Below are 17,042 nucleotides of genomic sequence, written 5' to 3'. Positions count from 1 at the left end.
AAACGTAACCAATTAACCCCTGAAAATCCAACGAAATTGGAGCGCCGGCATTTCAGCCGGACCTATTCGATTACCCGCAAGATTAACAATAGGGTGAACCCCATAAAAAGAACCGGATGACTCGATAATGTTGGCCCTTCTTCACGATAATTTTTCTGGGCCCTCAAAGACGCGTAATTACTAGTCCTTACTAATAAACGGAACCGATAACTTTAACCGAAAATAAGCCACTCGGAAGTGGATAAGGGGCTCTCACTCTCTCGCTCTTGGATTCTTACTCACGGATTTTAATTCAACGTTGTAGGAGTCTCGCTGTTTACAGATCGTTCTTAGTGTTCCTAACGAACATCCCCACATGTTCGTTACAAATTCTAATTATTGATGTAATTATCAAATTAAATATCCAAATGTCGAAGTATTTATTAAGCAGTAATTTAAGTAAGAAGATCGACGATTATTTGGGTAGTTGAAAATCCCTTATAAGAAATTCAGTATTATTTAAGGCCCGGTTGGATGGATTTTTGCCCGACATGTCCCTAGAAAATTCCCCAGAAACTTGTAAAAAAAAAAACGTTTTCCGATGCCACCAATTACGAACGTATGGTTACACTGAAAAATCTGATTTTTGTTTGAAAAACCAGATAATTTATTGCCTCTTAACGGAAATGGTGCCTTGAAGGGGGGAAATACGTTTTTATATTTTTAATATTGACTAGAAAATAACGCAAAATAAACACCACCATCTCCCCTAGTCACACCACACTCGCCTGACACCCTGCCAATATGGCGACGGTAAATATCCAAAGTTATAAACACTTATTCCAAGTTGCACACACACTAGACACTCTGGCGAACTAATTCTCGTTCAAAGAACAACTTTTGACTATTTTTCGGGAGTTGTTCCGAAGGGATTAGACGCCGCTAACTCCAACAATCAGTGGCATCGGAATTAAGGCGATCAGCTGTCGCCATACTGTCTCGCTCAGTTGTAGGAAAATGTGCCAGATGGCGCCACTGAAACCCCTGAAACTCTAAGGTATGATAGAGGAAGGTATTCTCAAGTGTCCCGCGAGGTATTTTCTGCGGGACACACCAGGCGTCACTGCAGTCAATTTTGGCCGTCCCCACTACCGCTTCTCTGCTCCGTTCCCCTTTACCCCGCGATACCCCTTCCGTCCCCATTGTCGCCAAACTCTCGTGTATATTTCATAGATTCAATTCACTTGTCCCCAAAATTATGAAGATCAACGTGGAAAACTCGAAAATTCGTATTATTGGACATCAAAGGGGTAGCGTATGAAAAAATTTAATAGCAGAGCCAAGCGCTCCCTCTAAGAAATTCTATTAAATTGCTATTATAAATCTATAAGAATCCTATTAGAATTCTATTTGTTTTTTTTTTTNCAATTTTTTTTGCCATTTTTTTTTCTACTTTTCGTACATTGCCGCGTGTGGAGGGAGGTACATGCTGTCTCCTTTTGACTTTACCTCTTTTCTTCATATTCTATCCTTTTTTTTTTTCATATACTATTTCTCAGTTTGGTTGAACAAAATTTCAGGGTGAAAATTTCCAGGTAAGTGAAAATTCGTTCATTCTTCATGTGTCCTCCAGTTCGAATGTATCGTGTCTTGTAATATTATGGTGAAAATTTGTACACTCAGTAATTGTAGAAATTCATCGCGAAAAAATTATAAGTTTTAGTCTTCCATCAGTATCGAAGAGATCTAAACGTGATAAGTGGATTGAAAGTTGTGCCAAGTTCTTGCCGGTTCCCAAGAAGAACCAAGAGAGTCGCGTGTATTTATGTGAGGTACGTACGTACAGGGAGATAAAAATTGCGGAATTAAAAATTTTTGAGCAACAGGAGTAGGAATCAGACCAGAATTTCCAAAATAACTCGAATTGTTATGTTGAAAAAAATGAATCTTTTCTGCCGAAAGACGCTCAATTTTCAATCATTTGAAAATTTAAGAATATCAAATTATGTGGATTTTTCCAATTTCTATCAATTTCCATAGAATAACGGAACTAAAATTTTTAGTTTAGATTTCTTTTTTCATCACATTGTCATTTTTCAGCAACGAAATTCCTTGACATTTTTGTGGAACTATAATTTGAGAAAAATTTCGAAAAAGTGCACCGTAAATTTCATCCGACAAATTTTAACAGTGTAGTTATGATTGATAGAAGTACAATATTATCTCAAATTGTATTCACAGGGGCATTTCAGTGATAAACATTGGGAAATCCGCCATGGGAAGGAGGCTTTGAGATTGGATGCTATACCAGATACTTTTACTGACAATCCGCCTAAGCGACACGGTAATAATCATCCTCTCCAGTATGTTTCAGTGAATTTTTAATGATTTAGCAAACTTCAATTATAATTAAAAATCCTAGTGCCTGTGACCGTACTGAATTTACAAAGTGAAGATTCTCCAGAAGCAAGTGTTCCACACGATGATACTATTGGGGAGGAGAGTGGATCTGAAGGGTTACAGATTAGGATTGAGAATCTCAGACGGGAACTGCAAGAGACGAAGAAAAAGGTACTATCATCATCGAGAATCAATTACTGATAATTAACGCCGTTACGCAAAAATATTTTGAATGAATTTTCGTCAAATTTCGCATAGTTATCGAGACATCACCCCGGAAGGCCCGGAAAGCGGGCGCGCGCGGCCCGCCACGCATCGCGGCCACGCGACAATGAAAATGGTAGGAAATAGACGAAAACTGCAGGGATAAAAAATGTTCGTTATGGAAAAGTACACAATTTTTGTTCCCTAACATTGTTCCATAATTTCAATAGTCAACGGAATAACCTAATGCAAACAAGCAACAAGAGCTCCAATCGTATTCAATTTTCCAATTTATTGAAGTGTAGTATACTGCAACTTCTAGATTGTTTGCAGTAGATTATCCCGTTAATCATCAGAATCATGGAAAAATGCCACAAAACCAAATTTGTGTACTTTTTCAAACCGAACATTCTTTCTTTTCAACTGTTTTTCTTCATCTCCAACCATTTTCATTGAAGTGCAGACGCAATGCGGGCAGGTCACGCGCGTCTCGTTAACTATGAAGGAGAGTCTGACACAGAACATGTCACAGGGTATGGACTATAATTAAAGTACTCAATTCGAAGCATATACTGACATTCAATTTGAAAATAATTATCTTAATAAATATTACAGATATCACAACTAGAAAAACTTGCGGAAAATATGAAGAAAAATTTGGGAAAATTTTTAAACGAAGATCAAATGTTATTCCTCGAGCTTGAGGATCCTACCACTAATACGAGACCCTGGAGTGAAGAAACGATACGCAAAGCGATACGTATTCGATGCAAGGTAGGAGCAGACGGCTACGAGTATCTAAGAAAAGAGGAAGGATATCCAGGACCAGCTTACAATACAATTTTTCGTCGCATCGCGCACGTGAAGTTCGAGCCAGGACAAGCTGGAGAGATGATTCACTGGTTGGCGGAAAAAAATTCGCAAGACAAGACGCCAAATGCAAACTTATGTGTCGTAAGTTATGATGAAATGAAAATTCATCCGAGCGTGTGTTATGATCATGGCTTGAAGAAATATATTGGATTAACAACACCTGGATTAGCACGAAATGATGAGGAGGCAGGACGAAAGGCTGAAAATGCGCTAGCCGTCGTTGCGCGCGGCCTCACCTCGAACTGGAAACAGCCTCTAGCTTATGCTTTCACGTTAAAATCACTAGATTCAACACTATTATATCAATTTTTATTGAATATCACTCATGAATTACATTCTAAAGGGTTGAATGTTGTTTGTCTATCTTCTGATATGGGTGGTACTAATCAAGGCATGTGGTCCAATCTCGAAGTACACTCTTTGCGGGAACAATGCACTCCATCATATCAACACCCAGTGAATGAGAATCAGAAAATGTATGTACACTGAGAAAAAAAATTTCTAAGAAATAGAAATTCTATGATTGATCCAAATCGTTCATCGATTGAATAGTCGCAAAAGAAAATGCTATTGTAAGAAACAAATATCGATTTAATTTTAATGTTTTCGATTGAAAAAGAATGAGATCAGTTGTCTAAACTTTTTTTTTGTTGCTATCTACTTTTCAGTACATACAAAGCAATGTCTGTATTATCAGATATCTTCTTCGAATAAAGCATATAATTATCCAATTTATCAGCGTCACGATATCCCGCAAAAGAATATCTGTTCGATTGAAAGCAGAATTCATAGATGCAATAAAATATTCATTTGGCCTATGAGGAACATGTTGTTGGATACTCATTGATGCGAGACTTTCACGAAGCGCAGTTTCTTGTTTACGACAAACGCAATTCTTCATCATTTGAACTGATTATTTTTCCATTGCAATTGTGAAAAAAAAATTATTTGCGCCAAATCCGAAGCGTTTGAACTAAACCAAAATTGAATTGTATGAAATCGATTTTGTCGCAAAAACAAGTATTTTCTAAATTCGATAGAATAAACAAAATATACTATACTATAACAAAATCGATTTCATACAGTCCAATTTTGGTTTAGTTCAAATCGATATTTGTGTCTTACAATAGCATTTTCTTTTGCGACTATTCAATCGATGAACGATTTGGATCAATCATAGAATTTCTATTTCTTAGAAATTTTTTTTCTCAGTGTAGCTTCAGATCCTCCTCATATTTTGAAGAATATGCGGTGTCAATTGCATCGCACAGATTTTATCATTCCGACAACCACACAAATTCAAGAGGAATTACATTACGTGGCTGGATGGGTTGCACGGGACATGAAAGGCACATGTGAAGGATGTAATACATCTTTGATAGCAGAAAATCCAGATGAAAATACTCCCTATCAATGGACAGTGGCAATTAGCAATGGTGGATTGATACATCCCACTTTGTAATTATACCAACTACTTGAAATTGCAGAGAGAATATGCCGAGGAAACCAAGAGAAAATTCTTCGACTCAATAATGTGATAGAGAATTTAACACAAGTGATTTGCGAACGTACAACACCATTTTTGCGAAGTCAGTTTTGTCATGAGCACCAATTATTACATAAAGCCGTGGAGAAATTCCTTGCTCTCCATGTGCATGTCATAGCACATGATGCTTCCATACCAATTATGGAAGTTCCATTTTCCTCAAAAAGTGGATTTATGAGGGCTGCAGCAATGAATGCAGGTAAAAATGATCTGGAAAAAATTACCCACAAAGGAAAGCACCTCAAAGATCGAATAACCCCAATGACTACCAGACCTTCAACTGCATCATCAAAATACTCTAAGGCAGCTTCTCTGAATACCACCACTGGATCGAATATATTACCAGCATTCCGTCAGCCTGGTCTATTGCAATTGAAAAGTTCTGTCTGTGATAGTTACTCTAATTTTCAAGTTAAGCCTGTGATAAAAACTTACGCCAAACGAAAATAATTGGGCAATGCAATAATGGATTTTTTAGATTTTTTTTCTCGCTGTATATTGTGGAAGACTCACTAGTTTTTTGGAAGTATATTTAGTGAATGTAGCCCCGTTCTACATATAGAAATTGTTGATTTCGTTTTTATTGCCAATGCTATCATTTTGTATAATTTATTATATATTGAAATATATTCTCAATGTTTAGATGGGAATATCATGGAATTGAATGCTGAAAAAGAAGTAAAACATGAATATTTAAAAAAATGGAAGACTAGACAATATGGCCATTATTTTAAATTGCATTTGAAAACTTTATATTTTTTAAATAAAGGCATGTGTTTACGAATTCTTGACATTCCAATATGTACTAGCCTGAGCATCCGACAGTTCGGCGGCTCCGGGGACGGTAGGGGAAACGGAGGAGTAAGGGGATTCAAATAGCACAGCGGGTCGAGTCTGGTAGTAGAGAAGGGGAACGGGTCGACTGAGATGCCACCTTGCTGGTCTGCTGCAACTAACGCGGGGGACACTTTGCATAACAATGCTTGAGAATACCTTCCTCTATCATACCTTACGAAACTCGGCGTATGGAAATGAGAATTGTCGGGCGGATAGCTCAGGAATGTAACCCAATGAGGGCCCACGGGTACTGAGCATTCCTGCATCTCACTCCCACTCGTGGAAATGGAGCAACACACTGTATTGCACTTTCCTACAGCCATAACAATAATAATAACACTAATAATAATAATAATAATAATAATAATAATGATAATGATAATTGACAAAAACAACAAAACAAGTGAAACTCACCGTGTTTGCGCTAAATTTCGGGAAAAGCTCCAATATAGAAATTTTTTGAGAAAATTCGCCGATTTTCTAATCAAAAATCCGATTTTCAAAAACAAAAAATCTAACTCTCAATTCACAAAAACTCTCAATTCGCAAGACCGCAAGGATGGTTAAATTTCAAGAGGGTCAAACATCACGAGGGTCGAACGTCACGAATGTCACAAGGGGATGATCAAATTTCACGAAGGTCAAAAGTCACAAGGGTCACATTGAGACGATCAAGTTTCACACGGATCAAAAGTCACAAGAGTCACAAGGGGACGATCAAATTTCCCGAGGGTCAAACAGCACGAGGGTCACAAGGGGATGGTCAAATTTCACGAGTCAAACGTCACGAGGATCATAAGGGAATGCCTAAATTTCACGAAAGCCAAAGGTCACGGGCTCACAAGGGGATGATCAAATTTCACAAGGGTCAAAAGTCACAAGGGTCACATGGAGACAAGGTTCACAAGTGTCAAACGTGACGAGCGAGACAAGGGGACGATCAAATTTCACGAGGGTCAAAGAGCACGAGGGTCACAAGGGGATGGTCAAATTTCACAAGGGTCAAGCGTCACGAGGGTCACCACGAGATGGTCAAATTTCACAAGGGTCATAAGGGGATGGTCAAATTCCACGAGGGGCAAATTTTCACGAGGGCCACAAGGAGACGGTCAAATGTCACGGCAGTTAACCGACACAAGGGGACGGTTAATTTTCACAAGGGTCAAACTGAGAGGGTCACAAGGGGACGATCAAATTTACGAGTCAGTACGAAAGTCACAGGGAGATCGCCAATTTTTGAACTTTCCAGGGCCCGAAATATGATTCCGTGAAAAATTCAATAAACTTGAATAATGAACACCATTATCTTTCCTACAAAGAGTTGGAGATTGTTCCATGTGATTCTTAAAGATCGTTAAAGCATCGTATTTCCTTGTGACTCTTGTGATCCTGTGCTCCTCGCTCCTTTGACGTTGGACCTTCATGGAAAATGACCATTGAAACATTCAAACGTCATAACATTTCATTATTCCATTGTGACTCTCGTGACATTTGACCCTCGTGAAATTTGACCATCCCCGTATGACTCTTGTGTCGGTTGACTCTCGTGAAATTTGACCGTCTCCTCGCGACCCTCTTGCTGTTTGACCCTCGTGAAATTTGACTATCTTCTTGTGACCCTTGTGTCGGGTCACTCTCGTGGAATTTGATCGTCTCTTTGTGATCCTCGTGCCGTTTCCATCCCGTGAAATTTGACCAAAAAAAAAAAACAAAAATTCTAAGAGAATTAGAATTTAGAGAGAAAAAATTTCCGCTTCACCCAGCCGGGAATCGAACCCGGGTCTCCCAGATACGCGCCGGGCACATCCCCGTGAGACCCTCGTGACGTTTGACACTTGTGAAATTCGACCACACTCTTGTGACCCTTATGACGTTTGACTCTTGTGAAGTTCGACCATCCCCGTGTGACTCTCGTGCTGTTTGCCTCGTGAAATTTGAACATCTCGTTTTGTCTCGTGCCGTTTCACTTTCGTGAAATTTGACCATTCCCATATGACCCTCGTGTCGGTTGACTGGTGAAATTTAATCGTCTCCCTTGTGACTTTCGTAGAGTTTAACCCTCGTGAAATTTGATCATTCCCTAGTGACTCTCATGACGGTCCACCCTCGAATGAAGAAAATAATAATTCTGTGCAAAACGTAATGTGAATGACACTGAATATTCATAACTTATCTCAATTTTTCCTTGCGTAATTTAATTGTCAAATTTGATGGTTGAAAGTTGCGGAATCTATAGAATGGTCTGTACGAAATTGTAAATAATACTGGGATATCCTCACGTGAATGAATCTCAATGTTTAAGGTCTTTTAACGCGACATTCTTCAACTTTCATTCTTTTCTATTTGCCAATGTCATCCACAATTTTTAAAAAGATCGATATTACGAGTATCGATATTTTCCAAGGCGATACTTTGTGGTATCGATACCAAGTAATCTGCTTCGATACGATACTGAGTATCGATATTTTTTTGGGTATCGGGAAACACTACTTGACCACGAGATAACCTTGGCTTGACCACGAGTCCACCTTGGCTTGACCATGGGTCAACCTTGGCTTGACCATGGGTCAACCGTGACCTGCCCATGGGTCAATCTTGGCTTGACCGTGGATCAGCCTTGGCTTGACCATGGGTCGCCCTTGGCTTGACCATGGGTCAACCTTGGCTTAACCATGGATCAACCGTGGTTTGACCACGGGTCAAATTTGGGCTGACTATGGGTCAACCTTGGGTTGACTGTGGGTCAACCTTGGCTTGATCGCGGGACCTGTTGATTAAATCTTGATTTAACCTTGACGAAACCTTGGTTAAACCCTGATTAAGCCGCGATTAAACTCATTAAACCTCGATTAAATGCTTTTTAGGCTATAATTTCAAAGCAAATGATTCAATCGCCGCTATCTTCGAACTCGTCCGATATAACATCCAAAAGAATATTTTAAGCCATAATTGAAAATATTTCGACGATTATTTTTTGAATGATCGTCGAAAAACTAAATTTGAAAAAAAATCAGAAATTATTCGAACTCCTAAGACCAAAATTACTCATCCTGGTACAAAAAATAAAAATTTCAAATTTGAAGAATACATCAGGGCTTCTTTTCGGAAGCAAAAAATCCAACTCTCGACTTTCACAAAAATTTTCAAGTAGATTGAGAGAGAATTAAGAATAAAAAATCCTATTTTCATGACCAAAAAAGTTCAATTTTCAATTTCCAAAGAAGGTGAGAGTAGATTNGGAATACATCAGGGCTTTCATTTCGAAGCAAAAAATCTAACTCAACTTTCACAAAAATTTTCAAGTAGATTGAGAGAGAATTAAGAATAAAAAATCCTATTTTCATGAATAAACAAATTCAACGTTCAATTCTCAAAAAAGGTGAGAGTAGATTGGGAGACAATTGAGAATCAAAAATCCAACTTAATTTTCAAAAAAATTGAGTCGATTGAAAGACAATAGAGAATAAAAAATGCAACTGTCAACTATTAAAAAAATCGAGAATAGATTCAGAGATAGTTCTGAATCAAAATTCCAAAATCAAATTTTGAGTTCTGAAAAAAGTTGATTGAAATTGAAGAAGTCACTAAAAATAATCCAATTGTCTGTTTTAACCCGTCACTAGGCGCGCTATGAGCGATTTCCTCACAAAAATTTTCACTCCATAGGAAATATACCCTACAAGCACCAATCTTTTGCTGAATTTTTTTTATATGCCTCAAGTAGCTCTGCTATTTGNCCTATTGATCAGGGTTGAGTACAAAAATAATATTTTCTTCAGCACGGTCGAAATTTTCCACGTGTTACGGGTATGGGGCTCGTGCCGCAGAACGCCGAACAGCACCGCCTATGGCGCTATTTGGCTCTATTAATACCAGAANACGCCGAACAGCACCGCCTATGGCGCTATTTGGCTCTATTAATGCGAGAAGCCGATGAGCGATTCCCTCATCGCGCGTCTCAAGAACGGTGGTGGAACCGCACGCCTACTGACAGGTTAAAAAAAGTCGATAGTAAAGAGATCGGTTTGCATAAAATATATTTTTGGCCTCGTCGCTCCAACTCTCAACTGACTCTCAATTTTCTCTCAAACACAAGAAATTATGGAGAGTTCAACTATCAACTTGGTTCGCTAAGGATATCCCTATAATTTTCTCGAAAACCGGAGAATTTTCCTATAATTTTCTCGAAAACCTAAGAATTTTCTAGAACGTACTCAAACACCTTAGAATTTCCTCGATTTTTTTTGCTGAAAATTCGTGATATTGTCACAGAGGAGGGTAGGGCAATATTTTCACCAGATTTAAATAATGAGTTGAATTTGATCAAATCTACTCTTCCGACTTCATTTGAAGATCATAAAAACCAACACATTCTCATGGAACTGCATCGTAATAAGAAAAAAACAGGGTAGAATGGAACCTCGATTTCTTCCTCAATTTTTTATGTTTCAACAATTTTAATTTTTTAAATTGAAAAAAAAAATTATTTTTGACGTTCGTCGTGGGGGGTGGTAAATCAAATTTTTTCTTGCTCATTCATCCTCCTCTCCGCCTATTGTTTTATGGTAATTTCCTCTGTGAGTAGAAAAGTAGCCATCTTACAAATTTCGCAAATGAACAAAAGGTCAGATGTGTAGGGCGTGCAATTGATCATTGAAAAAAAATTAATAATTTCAAAGTTATTTCAAGAGTAAAACAGGAANTAAGTTATTTCAAGAGTAAAACAGGAAATTCAAAGCTATTTTATATTTCAAACTTCAATGGAAAATTTAATAGAGTCGAAGTTTGCTTGTTAATATCTTTCCCAACTCTGATTTTTCTTTATACAAAGATACCGACACGATTCTGTTGGAAAATGTCCTTTAAAAATTTTTTTTATTTTGGAATAGGACCAAATTTTTCGGATGTCTATTTTACCCCACTCTTGAATAATTTCTAAGTTGTGGACTTNAGAGTCGAAGTTTGTTTGTTAATATCTTTCCCAACTCTGATTTTTCTTTATACAAAGATACCGACACGATTCTGTTGGAAAATGTCCTTTAAAAATTTTTTTTATTTTGGAATAGGACCAAATTTTTCGGATGTCTATTTTACCCAACTCTTGAATAATTTCTAAGTTGTGGACTTAGCCAAGAAGCAATTTTTAAAAATCAATTATTGAAAATGTTTTGAGTGTTCATTTTAGTCCCGTCCATACAGATTTATCAGGTGTCCATAATGCCCAATGAATCAATTTTTTAAATTTTGAATTTTGAAAAAAAAAAAAATTCGCCAACTTTTGAGTTTCCATTTTATTTCAGTTGTCCATATTACCCCCCCCCCCCCCCCTAATTTTTTCAAAATCCGGAGAATTTTCCTAGAATTTTCTCGAAAACCTACGAATTATCTACAACTGTCTCGAAAACCCAAGTTTTTTCTGGAATTTTCTAGAAAACTGAATAATTTCTTCGAACGTGCTCGGACACCCTAGAATTTCCTCGAATTTTGTTTGAAAACTCTGAATATCCTTGTAATTTTTTCGAAAACTGGAGAATTTTTAGAAATTTTCTCAGAAATCGGAGAATTCTCTCGAAAATCGGAAATATTTCTCGAAAACTTCATAGGAAACATGAAAAGATCTACCGGAAAAAATAAACACGAACAGAATAAGAAACAAAAACTACGGGGCCCCTTCCAAGCCCCACTTTTATATGTCACCCTGGTTTCCTGCCATTCCCGCAGTTACCGACATAGCTATGGTCGGGATAAAGCTTCTTGTTTTGACCGCAAACTGGGGGGGCATAAAATCGCCACTCGGGAAAAAAATCCCTCCATCCGGGCCTTAATTAATAGAAAATTTACACGTCAATATTATTAAATATTTAATTCACGATCAATTAGAAATTTCGATTATCAATTATTTTAGCATTTTTCAATTTCAATTAGTATATTTAAAACTTGATCAATGTGAGTCGGAAATTCTTTTATTATTGAAGAATCAGAAGATTGATGGCCTTCCCTGCCACCAATTAAACCCCCACAAAATTAATGGTATCAGGAAAATTTTTCCGTTGGTACAAAAATAACACATAATTAGTAGATAATGCAACTTGAGTCAAACAATCATAATTTTGAGCCCAAACCATCAGATGCAATTTTTAAAAAACTTAATTCAGTCGAAAATTTTTGTCTTCAGTACATAAAAAACACATCATTAACACATTATTAACCGCCACTCGAATCTTCCTAATTAGACCCTGTTTCGCAAACTTCACGCGGGTGGGTCCTCCTGTTGCACGAACGTCAGGTGGAACAGAGCTTATTTGGCTGAGTGTATGCACTGATAGAATGATTCATTTATTCTAAACGAGATTCGTTAACTATTAACGAATGGTGGAGTTGAATATAACCAAATGAATATTCGTTAATAGTTAACGAATGGTTCACTTGAATGGCGAAAGTCAAGTCAAACAAGGCTCCTCAAATCTACATTCGTTAACTATTAACGAATGAACATTTGATGGGACCAAATAGACCCTAACCTCCAACCAAAATCCATTCGTTAATAATACTAATCCGTTCTATCAGTGTGGGAATCACAAAAAAACCCAATTTAAAAACTCCAGAATATTTTCAAAATTCACTGACCAATAATTCCCGATTCGCTTGGTCTCTGACCAAGGACTGGAAACGAAATTCAGTATCGAAACGAAAGTGCGTTTCTATCGTTTCGTTTCCGGAAACGAAAGTAGAACCGAAACGAAACTGGAAACGAAATTGGAATAACGTTATTACGGGAATCGAAACTGGAAACGAAAGTCGAATTAGGCTCATCGGTGGTCAGTTTGGGTACTAATGGCGCCAGGGAGCGGCGTATCTTCCAATATGGCGGTCTCCTCGATCTAGACAACATAACCTTTTGTAAACAAACCGAGCATATGTAGGTATGTACCCAGAAAATTCAAGGATAATTGCAAAGAAATAATCAGCAAAAAATATACGTTTCCTCTTTCCCTCATTGCAAAAACAAATCTAAATTCAAAATCCCTTGTGGAAAGACATACCCAGAAATCCACAAGAAGTGGTTAGATTTTATTGGTATAGATAAAATAAACCCTATGTCGCGAAAGGGTTTATGCGAGGCTCACTTTACTCCAGATCGATTTATAATTGAAAGTGAAAATACAGGTAAGCATCTCCCCTATATTGTTTTATTAAATACAGAACAGGTAGGAATAAATGTCATATTATATTTCAGGAGAAAAATTAACGATCACGAAATTGGAAACAAATGCTGTTCCGACAATTACAATTGTTCTACAACTGGATGAGGACATATCAGGTTCGTCAACTCGCGAGAAAAAACAATAAAATCATGTATTTTACATTCTTATTGAATTTTATGTGTTTCCAATAGGAGAAGACATCACTCTACTTCACTGTTCGACTCCTGATGACTCTTTTTCCTTCCCTGCTAGTCCTGGGAAAACGCAGGTGGTCAAAGTGCTTTGAACAGGATCGTATCTCTGATCAAATTTTTTAAAAATGTGGAAGTATGCGAGCGCAAGAGCTTGGTAATGAAGAACCTAATGACACATGTAAAGATGCAGAGGAAATGGAGTTGCTAGGAGAAAAGAATGCCGTTCAAAGTACCAAAGCTGATGAACATGGGTTTTTTTGAGGTGGCCAGGATAATGGAAGTATCTGTCCACAAACTATGGTCCAAAAAAAAGAGACACAAAGCCAGGAGATGCAGACTGAACTAATGGGGAGTGCAATAACAGAAACAAACAGAATTGAAACGCTTCCAGGATCGCTCTGCGCAAACTCGAATTGCCCTGGGATATAATATTCAGGATTCTCGAAATAATGACAAAGCAATTTTGCATTTTATAAGGCTTGAGAATTATCTCAAATTTGAATTTGTATTAGCTTCACTAAGTCTAGAAGCTTTTTTTGATGTTTACCTGACGCAATTTTAAACAACAAATTCACTTAATTCAGATGAACAAACACTTCGTTGCCCCAAACTTAATATAAGTTGTTATTCATACTTTTCCCTCCAAAATAAAGCAACGCTGCTCCCTGGCGCCATCTGCCCTGAGCTTTGCGCGATGATCCTAATAACGTTATTGCCGGAAACGAGAATGGAAACGAAAGTCGAATAACGTTATTGCGGGAAACGAAACTGGAAACGAAAGTCGAATAACGTTATTGCCGGAAACGAAACTGGAACTTTGGCCCCAAAGTGATGATTTTTCGAGTGATTTCTTAAAAATTAAGAAGTCATCAGAATCTACTAGAAGTCATGGGATCACAAAAAATTAAAAGAAATCATAAATTCCAATTCTTATTGAGAAATCACAAAAATCATTCAATAAATCACAGGAAATTATCTCATTATGGAAATCTCTGAGCCACCCAATTGAGAAGTGACCAGACCCTCGTTAAATGACCGTTTCTTTTTGAGTTTTTTATACCAGAATAAATCAATACATAAAAAATAATATGTTGTTCTGAAAGCAGAGAAAATTTCTGACCAACATAATGAGTTCAATTTTTTCTTATTCTTAATGAGTTGTAATTAGAGTTGGAAAAAAAGCTTTTAGAAGAAAAAAAATTCGGTCTTCAATATCTCTGCCAATAATTGAGTTAGAGAACTTTGTTTGTGTTTTTTTTTTCTATGTATGTATGTATGTATGTATGTATGTATGTGACCGATTCAATTTTGTCACGATTAAGGGGAGACGGAACCCCTTTGTCTGCATGAAATCTTAGAATTGTTTTCTCCTACAGTTATTAATTTCTATCTATGAAATTACTTTATCCACTCGATTATCGCATTGTTGAGTCAATGAAGAAGTTTAATGAATAAAAAATGATAATTGCAGGAGAAAACACAATTCTAAAGATTCATATAAACGCAGGGGTTCCGTTTTCCCTTAAAGGAAAAATATTTGTCCGAATGGATTGAATCTGGGCTAGAAATATTCGTTTTCATGTTATACAGACCGAGTTCGAAGATGGAACCGATTCCACTTTTAATTTTTAAATTATTGCAAAATTTTCAAAATTCTCAAAATTTTTTGGAATTTTCAAATTTTTGGAAAGTTTTTAAAATTTTCATTTTATGGGGGTCTCTCAAAGTTTATGAGGGTCCTGTAGGGATCATATGGGAGTATTATGGGGATCTTACGCGGTTTTAGTGGGGCTTTATAGAGATTATATGGGGGTTCTAGAGTATATTCTGAAGTTTCTATGGGCGTCATATGGGGATTTTATGAAGGACTGTTTTTCTTCCAATGAATAAGGCCAATCTTCCTCTTTACGCTAATTTCCAAGGTTTCTTCGTGCGAACCGAAAAAAAGATTGTGACAAAAATATCTTCTTCCTAGAAGAACAATGAATTATATTTGATACAAGCAAATCATGTGCAAAATAACCATTCGGAAGCATATTGCTAATTTATTAGCAAAAATGATTATACTGTATGCAATGCAACCACTTGTTTTCATGTGATTGAACTTTCGTTTCCAGTTTCGTTTCCCGCAATAACGTTATTATTTCGTTTCAGGGACGGAAACCGCGTTTTCAGTCCCTGATTCTGACAGACTGGTAAAAGAGGACTCTAGGAAACCTCTTCCCCGGACAAAATTTCTCCGAAAAAAATTCCCCCGGACAAAATTTCCCCGAAAAAAAATCCCCAGACAAAATTCGGCAGACAGAATTTCTTTTGAAGTCGCGCTCGTATAACCGGCACGAGGAAAGTTAGTGCTGGGGATATCAGTTTAACTGTGTTGGGTTTTCAGCTGAATGTTGATTATTTTGGCTTCTATTCGTGCCTAAATTCTTAATCATTCAGTCCAGATTCAACTTGTATACTGCGAGCCACGAGGCGAAGAGCAAATTACTTGCTAATATAAATTAAAATTACAGTATCTTTATCACGTCTGAAAAAGGTTAGAAGTGGTTGTTTTGGCTCTCGTCACTTATTTTTTCTTGGTGTTTTTCGGTATGAATTCTTATTGTTTATTAAAGACTGTGGCTTCCTTGCAAAACTGCTGTGTTACAATTTTTTTGTCTTTCCTCTGTCCATATATTCGAAAAGGAAATTGTGTCCAGGGAAATCATGTCCAGGGAAAATATCTCCGGCTACCATAAAATACATCCCGTGACGTTCATTTTTCAATTTAAAAGCATAACTTTCGAAACGTAGGAGTGTATGCCATTAATATAAATTGGTGCAATCGTACATAAATTAATTATATTAGTTTATTACGATGCATCAACTTAATTACCTTCGAAGACGACGCATAACCGCCAGCTGATACTCTTCCTCCTCCATGATCTCATCGTTCTTCGGAAATGGGAAACAGTTAGTGATCTCCAGACGATTTTGAACAACCAGCCCGAGAAGAGCACCCTGAGCTACTTCCATATTACTTGTCGATTCCTCATGACAATGTTTGATGATTTTCATAGCTGCTAGCCCATCGCACTGGACGTAGTCTATTCTCGACTCCAACTCAGTTATTCTTCTCATTGGATTCCTCGACGACATAGTTGGGTGTACAACTTCTTAGGCCTTTTTCGAATGATGAAACTTTCGTCGATGTTTCTATTATATTTATAGTTATTATTAGTTATTATAATGAAAAACGCGAGTTACACGCGTGCAAGCGAAAGGGATGTTGTACGAGTAGGCAAACGTGGTTAAAAGCATGAAGAATAGAAGGAAGGAGGCTGAACTAAGGTATGATCGAGACAGGCAAACTGGATAGATCTGAGTAGAGACCCGGATCGGTGGGTTTGACTGACTCAAAAAATGTTAGTTGGTACCCCACGGGAAAGGCGGCGTCCCGGTCGAATTGTCGGTAAATGTGAGTCGGGTGCGTGAGTAATTCGGCAGTAGCAGTCCCACTGTGACAGGGATAGGTTCGGAGGGTGATCTTTGTCCTCCTTGCACTCAATGTATACTTTATGTTTTTCATTTGATTTATTCGCCGAATAATTAATATTAAGGGGTGAAACAAAGACTGTTCAATGGAGAATTAAATTCCCCATCCATCAACCCCCGTTTCATCCCTTAATCTCTGCAATAAAAAAATTAATATTGCGACGAAAGTCACGACGCTATGAGAAACCCAATGTTTTCTCGGCGCAGAGTGACTCCCCAATAATTCGCCCGCTAATTAAAAAATCGTCTCTCCCCTCCTAATTAACA

At 37.4% G+C, this 17,042-nt stretch overlaps 1 protein-coding gene across 1 annotated transcript in view; it reads right to left on the bottom strand.

The window, feature by feature from the left end:
- The window catches only part of LOC107043466 (eukaryotic translation initiation factor 3 subunit H), a 48,117-nt gene extending 31,529 nt beyond the window's left edge, over window positions 1-16,588 (bottom strand). Inside the window, exon 1 of the mRNA XM_015264996.1 lies at window positions 16,117-16,588. Within this exon, the coding sequence (XP_015120482.1) occupies window positions 16,117-16,379 (263 nt within the window). The 5' untranslated portion in view covers window positions 16,380-16,588. The remainder of the gene's footprint in view (window positions 1-16,116) is intronic.
- Between the last annotated feature and the right edge of the window lie 454 nt (window positions 16,589-17,042).

Source organism: Diachasma alloeum, unplaced genomic scaffold (genome assembly GCF_001412515.2).
Source record: "Diachasma alloeum isolate Michigan unplaced genomic scaffold, Dall2.0 Dall_scaffold_00582, whole genome shotgun sequence".
Taxonomy (NCBI): Eukaryota; Metazoa; Arthropoda; class Insecta; order Hymenoptera; family Braconidae; genus Diachasma; species Diachasma alloeum.
The sequence above is the reverse complement of the archived record's forward strand: the minus strand, read 5'-3'. Positions and strand labels throughout refer to the sequence as shown.